Raw genomic sequence first — 13341 nt, 5'->3', positions numbered from 1 at the left:
TGGTGAGTTGCCATGGGAACCAGGTCTAAGTGGGAGAGGGGACTGCTTGTAAGTGTGTGTGCGGGGGTGAATGAGTGAAAGGAAAAGAGGCAGCCAGTGTTCACGTTTACTCGCCGCTACAAACGCTCACAGCTATATGTTTCGCCACGTCACGCTGCACCGTGACAACGGTTCCTTTTCAACAGATGGTTGGCTCCGTGTCATCGCATGACATTGCACATAATGTTTTCAGGCCAAATGCCTCACACGGATGGCAACAAGGGCTTAGGAGTTTGTTTAATGCTCTGCCAGGGCATGCTTAAGCCTCTCCTATGCGTTGTCACCCGGAAAAAGAAGAGGTCCATGGGTGGAGGGGGAGGGCGAGGGCGAGGGCGAGAGCGAGGGAGGAGACGGTGAGTGAAGTGGGTGTGATCTTACCTAACTGTGACCTCGTCAGTGAACCTGAGCACGCGGTGTGTAAGGATGCTACGAGGCATGGTGCAGACCCCTTCCTGCCTGTGGGGCGGCTTGCTCTTTAGGCATGCAGGGAGGGTGGAGCTGTGCGCCAGAGCCCCGCCCACAAGAGGCGGGGGGGGAAAAGACCCGCATGCAAAGGAAGGCAAAAGGAAAACAAAAATGACACATGCAACTGACAGAAATAAGCAGAGACAAGATAAGTGAAGGGGAAGAAGCATGAAACTACGCAGGCTTCTTGCAAATGATAACGAGAGACGAAGAATGCGACACTCACAGTTCAAAGTTCAGTAAGAAGGGAGTATTTTCAGACATTGGATAGCCTTACATTAGAAATGTGGCTACCGCGTGATGCTGGTGTTCACCGGGAACACCACAACGCAGCAAATCACTAAACGAACACATGAGATGAAGTGCATCCTCCTCCTGTCTGTGACCTCAGAAAGAGGAATTCATTATGTAATAGTGTAGAGATAGTTCCTCTTGCCCTCCCTGTGGATTGACCCCACACACATATATGGGGAGATTACATGTAATGCTGGTTATATAACACAATCTACAGATCTAAAGCTGTCGTGGCGGCACGTGGCAAAGGAAACCAAGCTACAGTAGATCTATAACATGTATAGGAGTGCTGTGAGAAGGATTAGAGCAGAACAGAGAGAAAGGGAGGAAACTGCTTGTACAGGAGGTCTGTTATATGACCGGGAATGAGGTAAAATATGACTGATGATTATGTGTTTTTTAATGCTCGTTCCAAGGTATGCATTAACATGCCAGGATCAACATCTGATCAATACGTTAAAGGACTATACTGGTGGTTTTGCATGTTTTAGCCCATTATCTGCAACTCACATATTCTTTACATTATGCTGACCATTTTCAAACCATTCCATACGTTTCTGACTCATTTTTATGGTACTACTTTGTCCTCAATTTCTCTTATTTGTGTATCTGATTAGCTTAAGTTGTTTGTACTTTTATATATCATCTGTATTGTCTATCTGTTAAGCTTCAAGTGCCTGTACTTATTGTATGTCTGTATTGTATTTTTATGTTCAGGACCCCAGGAAGACTAGAGACTAATAGAGAGCCTTAAATAAACAATAAACTAATATCCAGGCAGCCATTACTACGGGGTACTCCAGCAACTTAGTATTACATTTACATAAAGTTAGGGGCACTCGCAAGAGACATTTTTTCTTCTATGTTAAAATCGTTGCAGCAGAGGCTGAGATCTTCTAAACTTTAGTCCACTTCCCATAATGCTACTGCTACTATTTATACAAATAAACATTGTCCAAACACCATGCCCCTAGTTTGTACCTCTGGGTCTGAAATCTGAAGCCAATGTGGAGGTGCTTTAAACTTGCATTCTCTCTAACAGCCAGCAGGGGGCGACTCCACTTCTCTCTTGATTTGTTACCTCAGTAAACATTGTAAACATGAGTTTATGGTCTCAATCACTAGTTTCAAGTCTTCTTCAATACAGCATGATGTTCATTTAGTAAATTATGGTCCCATTTAGAGTCAGATAGACCATAAAGCAGGGGATGCTTTAGGGCGGGGCTACCTTGTGATTGACAGGTCACTACCACGCCGTTCTCCAATCTGGGAGTTGTCTCTTTTCGTTTTACAACTTTAACCCTTTCACAGATGGTGTTTTAAGTTCTTGAAAGTTAATTATAACATTTTGGTCGCCTAAAAATGTCTTATTCAGCGTCCAGTTGTACTTAACTCCACCCTCTCGTGTCACTTCTGGTTGCAAATAACCAAGATGGCGACGGCCAAAATACCAAACTCAAGGCCCAAAATGGCAGTCCACAAACCTATAGGTGACATCACGGTGACTAAATCCACTTCTTATATACATATACATATACATATACATATACATATACATCTATATTATTTACACATCCAGCAGTCACAGAGGCCAGAGGCATTGTGTTTTCGGGTTGTCTGTCCGTCCGTCTGTACGTGCGTACATAGGTCCTGTCCATTCTTGTGAATGCGATATCTCAGGAACGCCTTTAGCGAATTTCTTCATATTTGGCACAAACGTCCACTTGGACTCAAGGATGAACTGATTAGGTTTTGGTAGTCAAAGGTCACTGTGACCTCACAAAACACATTTTTGGCCATAACTCAAGAATTCATATCCTAATTATCAATACAGCATGATGTTCATTTAGTAAATGATGGTCCCATTTAGAGTCAGATAGACCATAAAGCAGGGGATGCTTTAGGGCGTGGCGACCTTGTGATTGTCGCCACGGTGTCGCTACCACGGTGAGATGCTACCACGGTGAGATGCTACCACGGTGAGATGCTACCACGGTGTGACGCTACCACAGTGTGACGCTACCACGGTGTCGCTTCTACCACGGTGAGACGCTACCACGGTGAGACGCTACCACGGTGTGACGCTACCACGGTGTGACGCTACCACGGTGTCGCTACTACCACGGTGTCGCTACCACGGCGTTGCTCAGCATTTGAATGTACTTTAAAACACCCTAAGGAGTCATCTATTAATTTTTTCTGCTGAGTAAATTTTGTTTTAAGCATGTTTTTTCGCCAGTCAAAATTAGCATCCCTATTAATATCACAGTTAAGATAAGATAAGATAAGATGAACCTTTATTAATCCCCGGAGGGAAATTCAGGTGTCAAAGCAGCAACATCAGCAAACAGAGTGAATCACCCCGCCAGGCCTCGCTTTTTCCCAGCTCCACCCCTTCGTCCAAATATGGTCACTTCTGGCTCCAAAAAAAACAACATGACCAAAATGCAGAACTTGAGGCTTTAAAACAGCAGTCCACAAGCCGATGGGTGACGTCACGGTAACCACGTCCACTTCTTATATACAGTCTATGTTTGTAACCCAGGCTTTCTGTTATAAATAATTTGTATTCTCCAAGTCCAAGCCAAGATAACCCTGCTGACATCATTTGGGGTTATTTTCTCAGATGTGACAAAAGCTCCTCTAGAGGCACAGCAGACATTACACTTTATAAGCTCTGTAGTAAATTCAAGTTGACATGAACAATTGCTGGAGTACCCCTTTAAACAAGACTAGTCTGCAGCCATGCTAGCAGTGTTATGAGGCTACTGAGGCAGAGTGGTGCTTTCAGCTAAAGGCTATCGTCAGCAACACGCTAACAATAACAATATTAATATGCTGATGTTTTGCAGGTATAATGTTTACTGTGTTCACCAGCACACTAGTATGCTAATTAGGACTAAAACCGAAGTACAGCTATGGCTGATGGGAATTAGTTTTTGCAGGTTTTTTGGTCATAAACCAAAGTTGGCCAAAGTAAAATCCATCTAATAGCCGTTGAGAGATTTCAACTGTCAACAAATGTCAACTTCATGGTGGAGCTGGAGGAACAGTCAGTAGAATTCATCCTCTGGGAACCATGGGGAACCCGGGAATCATGAATGTCTGTACTAAATGTACTGGAATCCATTTAAATGTTGCTCAGATATTTCAGTCTGGACCAAAGCGGTGGACTGACTGATTGACTGACGAGCCTGACTGGTAAACAGCTGCAGCAGAAAGGCAGTGGTGATCAGTGTGTTTCGATAATGTTTCCTTGTTGTTGCATTCTAGGTCGCTTGACATCCCAGACTTGAGATTCCTTATTAGCTTGCAGGTTTGCTTATTTGACAACATAGCTTATGAACACACTTTATTGGCACTCATCTATCAAAATCCAGATGTCTGCCATCTTGATTACTCCCTTGACTTATCATAAAGTGGGCATGTCTGTAAAGGGGAGACTCGTGGGTACCCATAGAACCCATTTTCATTCACTTATCTTGAGGTCAGAGGTCAAGGTACCCCTTTAAAAATGGCCATAATCGCCAAAATTTAACATAAGTTTGGAGCGTTATTTAACCTCCTTTGCGACATGGTGACATATGACATGGTTGGTACTGATGGATTCATTAGGTTTTCTAGTTTCATATGATGCCAGTATTTTTTGCAAATTACAACGAATTTGCGGTAACGTGTTATTATCGCGTTAACTTTGGCAGCCCTACTAAGAACTTCTTATGTGTTTTGGAGGATGGTCATCAGTGATGTAAAGTATATGTGACTTCTACATTTCTACAGCATGTGAGAGCACCAGTATGGTCCTTTACAGGATAATACATTGCATAATACAGAGGGGAAAAGCAACACATACCATTTAGTCAGCTAAAGCGGCACCATAACAAAGCTACGTGGCACACACGCAGCAAGCACAAGCAGCACAGTGGTCTGGGAGGCACATCATGGGCATTTATTGCATTGAGAGAGATCCCTGCTGCAACTAAATGACCCACCAACTCCACAAATGAGTCTGGGAAAGCTGGACAGGCACAGAGGAGGGTACGCAACACTGCCTTTCACGCTAAACGCTTACCTGTAAATGTCTTTATGGATACCGTTTACTAACAGGGGCATTTTGGGGGGTAGCGTGTTGCTGTATCTACCTATGCCCCTGGGTTGTACGAGTGGAGTTCATGAATCGTAAAGCAAGACAAGAAAACAAAAAGTGGGAAAAAATATACAACTGCTGTGAGTGAACACATCAAATGCAAAAAAAATAAAATATAATAATAAAAGAAATTAATCAAAAGAGCTTTGTCTTCTTTGAGGTCAGCCACTGAGCAGGTCTCTAATCCCCTCACACAGTGATCAGTGTGTCGTGTGTGTTTTTTTGAGACAGTTGTGGTGATAGACAATATTCAGACATGAATTTATGAGTGTGCTACTACTACTTGATCCTGATGTGACACTTTCAATTTTGTGTTCATGCGGTTGCAAAAAAAGCAGACAAACACTCTACAATATCTACAGTCCATTTAGGATAACCAACACTCTGTTTGCTTTGGAAATATCAACATTAAGTGTGTTAAGATGGAATGGTTAAAGTATAGTGAAGATGGAATGATGACAAAAATGACATATTTTATTAAAATAAAGCTGAATGGTGGTTGTTGTCGTTTTGCTTTTTTTTCAGTTTTTTTTTTACCTGTTTGTGTGCAGGCACTCGGCACTCCCGCCTCGGATAGACCTGTGCATCTCCAGGACCTCACTGTCATTGCCATGACGATGGGTGAACAAATGAGAAACAACCCGGGGAAAACACAACAGAAGAGGGATGGCAACTCAGACAGGCAAAGTGAATTTATGAATGAGAGAAACCAGGAAATCATAATTCTGAGATTTCAATTCAGTCTGCATTAATGTTGCAATGACTAGTTTCACACTGTTAGTAGTATTAGTAGTTGGCAATATATCATTACACACATTAATTAACCAAAACGTCCAACCTTTATAGAATAGAACTACATCTTAGCATGTTGAGGCTCCATAAGTACATTTTGGAGCTTTATTTCTGCACGATGAAGACCAGAGCTGCTGTCAAATCACTGCTGAGTGACCCACTAGGAGCACTGATCCAATGTGTGTGCATCTTGTTCTTTAAAGGGATAGTTTGGATTTTTCAAGTGGGATGTATGAGGTAGTTATATCCATACCTACAGTAGATGACGGTCGGCACGCCCCCAGTTTGTAGAAACAGGATAACTGGCAGGACAGGGCGTGCCGACCGCCATCTACTGTAGGTGATACACTGACTCTCATACAACCCCAGTTAAAAAAATGCGAACTATCTCTTTAACATAGTTTTTTACAATTAAAAAGTAAACTAAAACACACTGTCATAACCCCCCCCCCCCCCCCGCCTCCCTTCCCCCACACACACCCGTGATGATCCCCACAGTTCCCAACAACAGGTTACCTGTCCTCAGAGTACTCGTAGTCCGAGTCCCCGGAGCGTTGGTGCTCTAAGTGGGAGTCGTGGTAGCGGGATGGGGAGTGGGAGTGGTGGCGGTTCTGGTGGATCTCATCCAGACTCCTGAAAAAATCAAAAATATCAAGTGAATTTATGTTTTCTATTTAGGTATGATATGAATCTTGGTCCTTGGTTAATGATTCTGATGATTCAATACAGTATGTCCAATTTTGACACAATATGAATGAGAATAAGAATGCAATGTCAACGTGACAATACTGTTGGAATATCATACAGTAGCATACAGGCAACACACCATTACAACTGATCATAAATAACCATAAATTCAGCAACAAATAATTGGTCTTTATGCGGTAGTTCTCTGGTATTCTTCTGTAACAGAAATGTGGTTCCACTGTGCCTTTTTTTGCCACTGTTCATTCACCGTCAGCGAAACTCAGCACTTCCTGCAGAGGTACTTCAATTTAAAAGCATTCCAGTGGCTCAAAGGGCATGATCCCTCCCTTTGTAGGTAGGCTTTTAATTTGAAATATAATAGAAAGTGTTTACTTTCATTGATGGTAGCTTAACATGGAAAGGGGGAGCGATTGGAAATAATTAAAGGGACTGTTTGTAAGAATCAGAAATGTCTTGTTAACAGCGACACCTGTGGCCGTTAAGTCAACGAAAGTCAGCGTCCTGTTGCTCGCGCTTGTGCTCGCTCTACATAGACATGAACGAGCATCGCTCAACACAGTGAGGCGACACACGTCAACTAAAAGCACAATATCACTCTATATTTCAGCTGCTTGGCAGTAATGTTAGCTGACCAGACGAAGGTCTCTCCATGAATCAATGCTGATCCTAGTGTTGGCTTTTCCTGCTTCAGCCTCCCGACCGCGGCCGGAGGGAACAGGGGAGACACCGGCGTTTTGGTCGGACACGATAACGTTTCTCTCTGCGGAGCCCCGTCACTTCACAAGACACGGGAAACCTCTGTTGGTCTGGAGGAGCTGCAGCAGTTATTTCTGCACAAACGTCCACTGTACATTCACTAGATATTCTCAGAGCTAAACTCTTCTGCAGTGTGGAGTGTGCACGCATGAACGTGAGAGTAGAGCGAAAGAGTGAGAACGAGCGTGGTGTGTGAGTGAAGGCAGGCAGAGGAGGAGAGTACAGCAGAGACTCCAGTCCTGGAGACCAAAGCTACGGTCTCCCCCGCGTCCTCCGACCGCGGCCAACACTGTTTAACACGGTTTTGGTGCTTCCATGTAGTTTGTGTTGGAATCTGAGTCTGAACAGCGTAGCCACACGTGAGCGCACATGAGACACCGACCCGCAATGATTTATACGTGTAAGAAGTTACAAACAGTCCCTTTAAGAGGTATAACTGAAGCTAATCATGATAAACCCATTTCTGCACTATACTTACTTCACTTACTATACTTACGACTTACTATACTTACTATACTTACTATACTTCACTAATCAAATGCAGCAGAAGCAACACGTGTGATGTGTGTGATGTTGAGGAAGAAAGAAGGAAAGAAAGAGGTACTGATAGAAAAATTAATTCATCTACATTCTCTCCCGCTTCCATGCATGTACATCAAAGATGCATCCCAACGCATATGGTGACCCCAAATAGCCATGCTGGCTTTAGCCATTTTGGCTAGCTCCAGCTGGCAGAAGGGTTAATAACATCACGCCAACAGCCATAAACAGAAACATGTTTTACCTAATATTGATTTGGCCATAAAGTGGTGAGATTAAAGGCCTAAATAAATACATGTTAACAAGCTGCATCAATTCCATATTAGGGGGACACTGTATTATCAATGACTGATGCATACCACACAATAATCTGATTAAAACGATAGAATGTCAGATGTTTGGACATGTAATCTGGTATGCATAATTGAGACTCTACAGCAATGGCTGCAAACCCATTTTCCTTAAAGCCTCCCCTACTTGTATTTAAAAAAAATTACAAATCCTCAAACAAAATCCTCAATTTGATTAAAGTGATTCAGGGTATTACATGAGTTAGTCTTTATTTATTAAATCAACTTTCTTTAATGAATAGAACTCAAACGGTTTTGTCAACATAAATAAAGTGATGACGTCTTCATGGATTTGCCGAGCGATGATCTTTCTTTTGGTAACGACTTCATTCATTTACTATAATAGTGTAAGAGCCAAAAGAACGTTTTGGTTATTGTGGTTAAATAAATGTAACTTATGCTGCTGTTAGATTGCTGCTAGACGGTTAATACGGGTGAGGGCCTCCCTTTGTGTGCATCAAGAGAGGAGAGCCGCTGTGAAAAATTTTGCTTTTGAAAGGCTTAACGCCAACAAATATGGATTGAATATTTTGTTTGATTTTGCTAAGTATAAAAAAATATAAATCTTTTAAAATGGTTTTATATTCAGACATGGTATGAATTACCTAGGAAGTGTGTTTAAAATCTAGCCCGCGACGGTAGAATTTGACCAATCACAGTCATTTCATAGAGAGAGAGCGTTCCTATTGACTGTGCTCCGGTTGGTGGGCGGTGCTTGGTATTTCGTCGACTGATCTCAAAATGGCTGCCGGGTCACAGACCTTCTCATGTTACAGCTAAACCGTACACTACAAGATGTTTCTGAGAACATCTGAGGAGAGAAATAGGCATTACAGTAACAGAATATTGATTCATATTTGATCAGCGCTGCCTAGTTTGACCATTTGGTCGGAGTTCGCGATTGACAGCCGGCTCTCACGGACGGAAGTTGGACGGCAGACTCTAGATCAGCTCTTAATGCTTGTTTTCCTCCGGTCTGTGAAATCTTGCAAATGCCGTTAGGAGCATCGGAGGACACCTGAGGAAACATGACTTTCTTCAGATTACCTGTCTCATGCACTACTGTCAGGATATAGTGACCGTTTTATAAAAATCACTTTTTTTAATCATATTGCTCCATTGGGGGGGGGCTGGACCCCTGGTTAGGAACCACTGTCTATGAGTATATTCTCTGACACTGAGATCATTAAATAAATACCTGACAAAGCTAAACCCTACTGACTACCTTTTAGACACTGGCTGATGTTGGAGTATAGTCACCAGAGACAACACACACACTCCACTGACAGTTCACCGGGTCATTCATTGGCAGGTGTTGCTGACCTTTGCATGGGCACGTGTGCGGGCCGTGACCGAGCCCTGCAGGAGTCCTCTCTGTGAGGAGACACTGACCGGGAGCGGTGCTGGACGGCCCGTTGCTGCTCAGGCACAGCCAGCGTACTGCCCCGCTCCCTCTCCCTGGAGTTACGCTCTGCACCTACACACACACACAAAACAAAAAGCAGAATTCACACATACACACACACACACACATCCAAACAAAGGTGTTCGTCGATTGATGGAAACACACAGAAACACACACACATCCAGGCGTTAGTTGTGTGTCCTTTGATAAGGATGCACCAGTTGTCAGCATTGTGCTACTGACTACCACTACAGATGCCATTCTCTGACAGACTGTAGAACATCACATCAGGATGTTTTACAGACAAATGACCAGCTAGCAGACAGGTTAGCTAGCCATGTGAGCTAGCCCGAGTAGCTGACTGTTTCTGCCATGTCTCTGTCGGACCTGAGATCGGTCTCAGTTCTTGTTACGACCTGCATGGAGTGCCAGATGAGATGAGAGTTCAGACTTTTAACCCCTCGTGGATTTTAACCACCACTACAGCTACAAATAATAGGTCATATTTAATCCACAAAATAATACAGATTAGGGATGCTAATTTTGAAAATTGTCTTAACCGATAACCGACCCTCGTTAACCGATTATTAACCGTTAAACGAAAGGATTTGTGCCTCACATGCAGCGGTGTACCAACTGCAGGAGCACAACAGATATTGGTTGATGGGAGTCCCCAGTTCACCGTCCGGGAGCGTTAACTTAGCAGCTACGATGCTGCGTGTAGTGTCGCGGACATGCAGCCACTTTCCCAGTAAAAGTCTCCACCGCACATTTAGTTTAGTTTAGCAGGTTGTCAGCTGTGTGTCTGCCCGGCGTAACTTTAGCGAATGGCCAACAAACAGTGTGTTACGTTAGCAGCTCTAGCATTGCCGGAGGCTTCGTGTTTGCCGCCGCGCACGTAGTCTGAGTAACTTTAGTGAGTTTCCAACAGACCGTGTGTGTGTGTTGGTGGTGAGTGTGAGGTTGTTGGTGGCGTTCTAGCTGTGATCGTAGGTGTAGCAGTGTGTGTACACTTTATTTGTCGGTGAATAAATGCTACTAAACTACAACTCCTCCGCTCCGCTCAAGCGAGCCAGAGACCGGAGCCAACTTCCTGTATCCTGCAACTCCGGCTCCGCCTCTTAAGGTGGACCAGCTTTTCTCCTTAAAGTGACGAGACGCTCCTCTGCTCTGAGCCGCTCAGCTTTTGAGGTAATTATTAACATTTCTTTTAACCGTTTTGACCGATAGCGTTAATCGGTTAAAATGCTTAATGTCGGTTAACGGTTAAACGGTTAATTATGGACATCCCTAATACAGATAATACAACAAATGCATGAGATTAATATTTACTGTGCAGTAGGGCTGCATAACATATTTGTCATATCATCTATCATCATATTTATCAGTCGTCGCAATGTCAACTTGTGCTATAAACACATTGTGAAAGACTGCAATATTGCACTTTTTGAGTTAGTTCAAAGAGAGTGTCACTTTAAAATCAGTCTTTTGGTGTCAGTAGTGTTCTGTTCAATATTCAGTTTGTTCAATAAAAACATGTTGGAAATAATTTCCTTTCATTTTTTTAATTCAACAAGCAATTTGTTGTATTTTAGCAGAAAGCAGCAGAAAGGCAGAACTGTGTGTACTTCAATATAGCAATATCGTTATTGCGATTTTCAACGTTATCACATATTTTCCATATATCGTACAGCCCTTATTTACAGAACGTGTATCTGCTTCCTTTTTTTTGTGAAAAGAGGAAAATTAAGCAAATACTGAGGGCAGCAGAGAATGTTGATATTTTTTAAAAGGAAACTCAAACCTACCTTTTTAGTCTGGCTTTTAACTGAGCTTTATATATTTATTTATTGGTCTAATCATTTATTGTATTTTACCTTTTTAGTCTGGCTTTTAACTGAGCTTTATTTATTTATTTATTGGTCTAATTATTTATTGTATAACACCTTTTTAGTCTAGCCTTTAATTGAGGTTTATTCATTTATCTATTCACGTATTCCAGTCTGTTTTGCTTATTGTAATATGTTGGTAGAGTTTTTATTTCCTCACAGTAAATTGACGAGATTTACTGACTTTGTGTTAGTAGAGTGAGTAGATATACTGTACATACATCATAAGATATGAAATAGAGTTGCAAAGTGGGTTAGATGGGCAACATTGACAGAACATACAGTATGTGTTTTTTTTATCAAGAAAGTCAAGGTACAAGCCTGTGTACATAAAAACTACACCTCCCAAGATGCAATTTGGTAAGAAACATCTGTTCCCCAAGCTTAACATTCTGTAATGTCGATCAAGCAGAAGGTGTTTTTTAAAAACTACTAACAAATTCTGCAGCTTAAATGACCTCCCTTTTGGATTCTGGGTCAGTTGTGGATGAAATGAGCAACTACGGTGGGTTTTGTTCTGTATTTTGCAACAGCTCTGATTAACACCCTACGACTGGCTTCTTCTCCGTAGCAACTGTGACTGAGGCTCATTGGTATTGTAGTATTCAGAGCCATTTGCCATGGCTAACTAATGGAAAAACACCATTTCTCAGAAACAAATTTTTTTTATTAAAGTGACAGCCAGAACATAAACCTGCTTTATAGTATTAATACATCATTATATTTTTGTGTTGAGGAGCATTAAAGATATCGTTAAAGAGAAACAGGGAAAAAGGGGGAAAATACAGAACCAACATTTCCTCTCAATTCCCAACTCAACTGTGTATTTATCTGTTTAAAGGATCAGGTGTATCATAAATATATCAATTAAATGTGTCAATTAAATGTATAAATATTAGGACTGTCAAAGTTAACAGTTACCTGTTATGACTTGAGCATATGTTTTATGCTAAATGCAGTACCTTTGAGGGTTTCTGGACGATATTTGTCATTGTTTTGTGTTGTTAATTGATTTACAATAATAAATATATACATATATTTGCATTAAGCAGCAGATTTGCCCACTCTCATATTGATAAGAGTATTAAATACTTGACAAATCTCTCTCTAAGGTACATTTTAAACGGATAAAAAATGTCTGATGAATTTGGAATTAATCATGATTAACTATGGATAATCATGTGATATTTGAATCGACTGACAGCCCTATTACAATCTGAGCTCAGTGTTTGCATGAGAATAAAAATAAGCATAGTGACGTTCAAATAAGAGATCGTGTAACTCTCTCTAACTAACGCTCTCATTTCACTTTCTCATGTGGCAAACCATCTGGCATTTGGAAAATGATCATAAAAGGGTTTGAATATTTAAACCAGGTCCACGTTCATCTGACAGGAAACTAAGCCACGGCAGAAACAGTCAAACAACAAAGCAGTCGTAGTGATTCTACTGGCCAAAAATAACACAAATTCAGCTTCTACTGTACATTTTCAGTGTCCTTTCAGTGAAGTAGAAGAAGCATGCAGGAGAATGGCGGGAAACTCGGTGGAATGGCAGTGAACAAACTGTAGCTCTACAGTCTAACATGCACTCGGTGCTTCGGTGTTTCTACGGCCCAGCAGAAGAGGAGAAACTGCTCACTGCAGCCTCGGTGAAGTACGGTGCGCTGCTGAGCTGCAGCACTAAGAACGGCTGCACGCTACAACACTGCTATTCAAAAATCTGCAGTCCAGTAGCAATATGATGAATTGCAAAAGTTTTGCCTTTTCGCTGATACAGCAAAGATTAATTACTTTAATTTGGGTGCAATTTGTGCTAAAACACACAGCGGAGCCAAAAGGAGGCTGGAAGGTTTGAGAAACAGATGGAGCGAGGGATGCAAAGAAGCCGCTCTCTCACCCAGTGCTGGACGCCTACAGGCTAACACGAGGGAATGCTCAGTAACCATGCCCCCCA

At 42.1% G+C, this 13341-nt stretch overlaps 1 protein-coding gene across 32 annotated transcripts in view; it reads right to left on the bottom strand.

Annotated features, from left to right (window-relative positions):
* Positions 1-13341, bottom strand: part of LOC141765101 (regulating synaptic membrane exocytosis protein 1-like) — a 126687-nt gene that overhangs the window by 31894 nt on the left and 81452 nt on the right. For 17 of the 32 annotated variants that reach the window (XM_074631001.1, XM_074630970.1, XM_074630974.1 and 14 more), the window contains 4 exons: positions 9415-9568; positions 6254-6370; positions 5483-5545; positions 4871-4948 (listed from right to left, as the gene is read on the bottom strand). In XM_074631001.1, the coding sequence (XP_074487102.1) occupies positions 4871-4948; positions 5483-5545; positions 6254-6370; positions 9415-9568 (412 nt within the window). Of the gene's footprint in view, positions 1-417; positions 538-4870; positions 4949-5482; positions 5546-6253; positions 6371-9414; positions 9569-13341 lie in introns of all 32 variants that reach the window. The other 15 variants (XM_074630979.1, XM_074630985.1, XM_074630989.1 and 12 more) reach the window with 4 other exon arrangements.

The sequence above is a fragment of the Sebastes fasciatus genome, chromosome 3, assembly GCF_043250625.1.
Source record: "Sebastes fasciatus isolate fSebFas1 chromosome 3, fSebFas1.pri, whole genome shotgun sequence".
NCBI lineage: Eukaryota > Metazoa > Chordata > Actinopteri > Perciformes > Sebastidae > Sebastes > Sebastes fasciatus.
The sequence above is the reverse complement of the archived record's forward strand: the minus strand, read 5'-3'. Positions and strand labels throughout refer to the sequence as shown.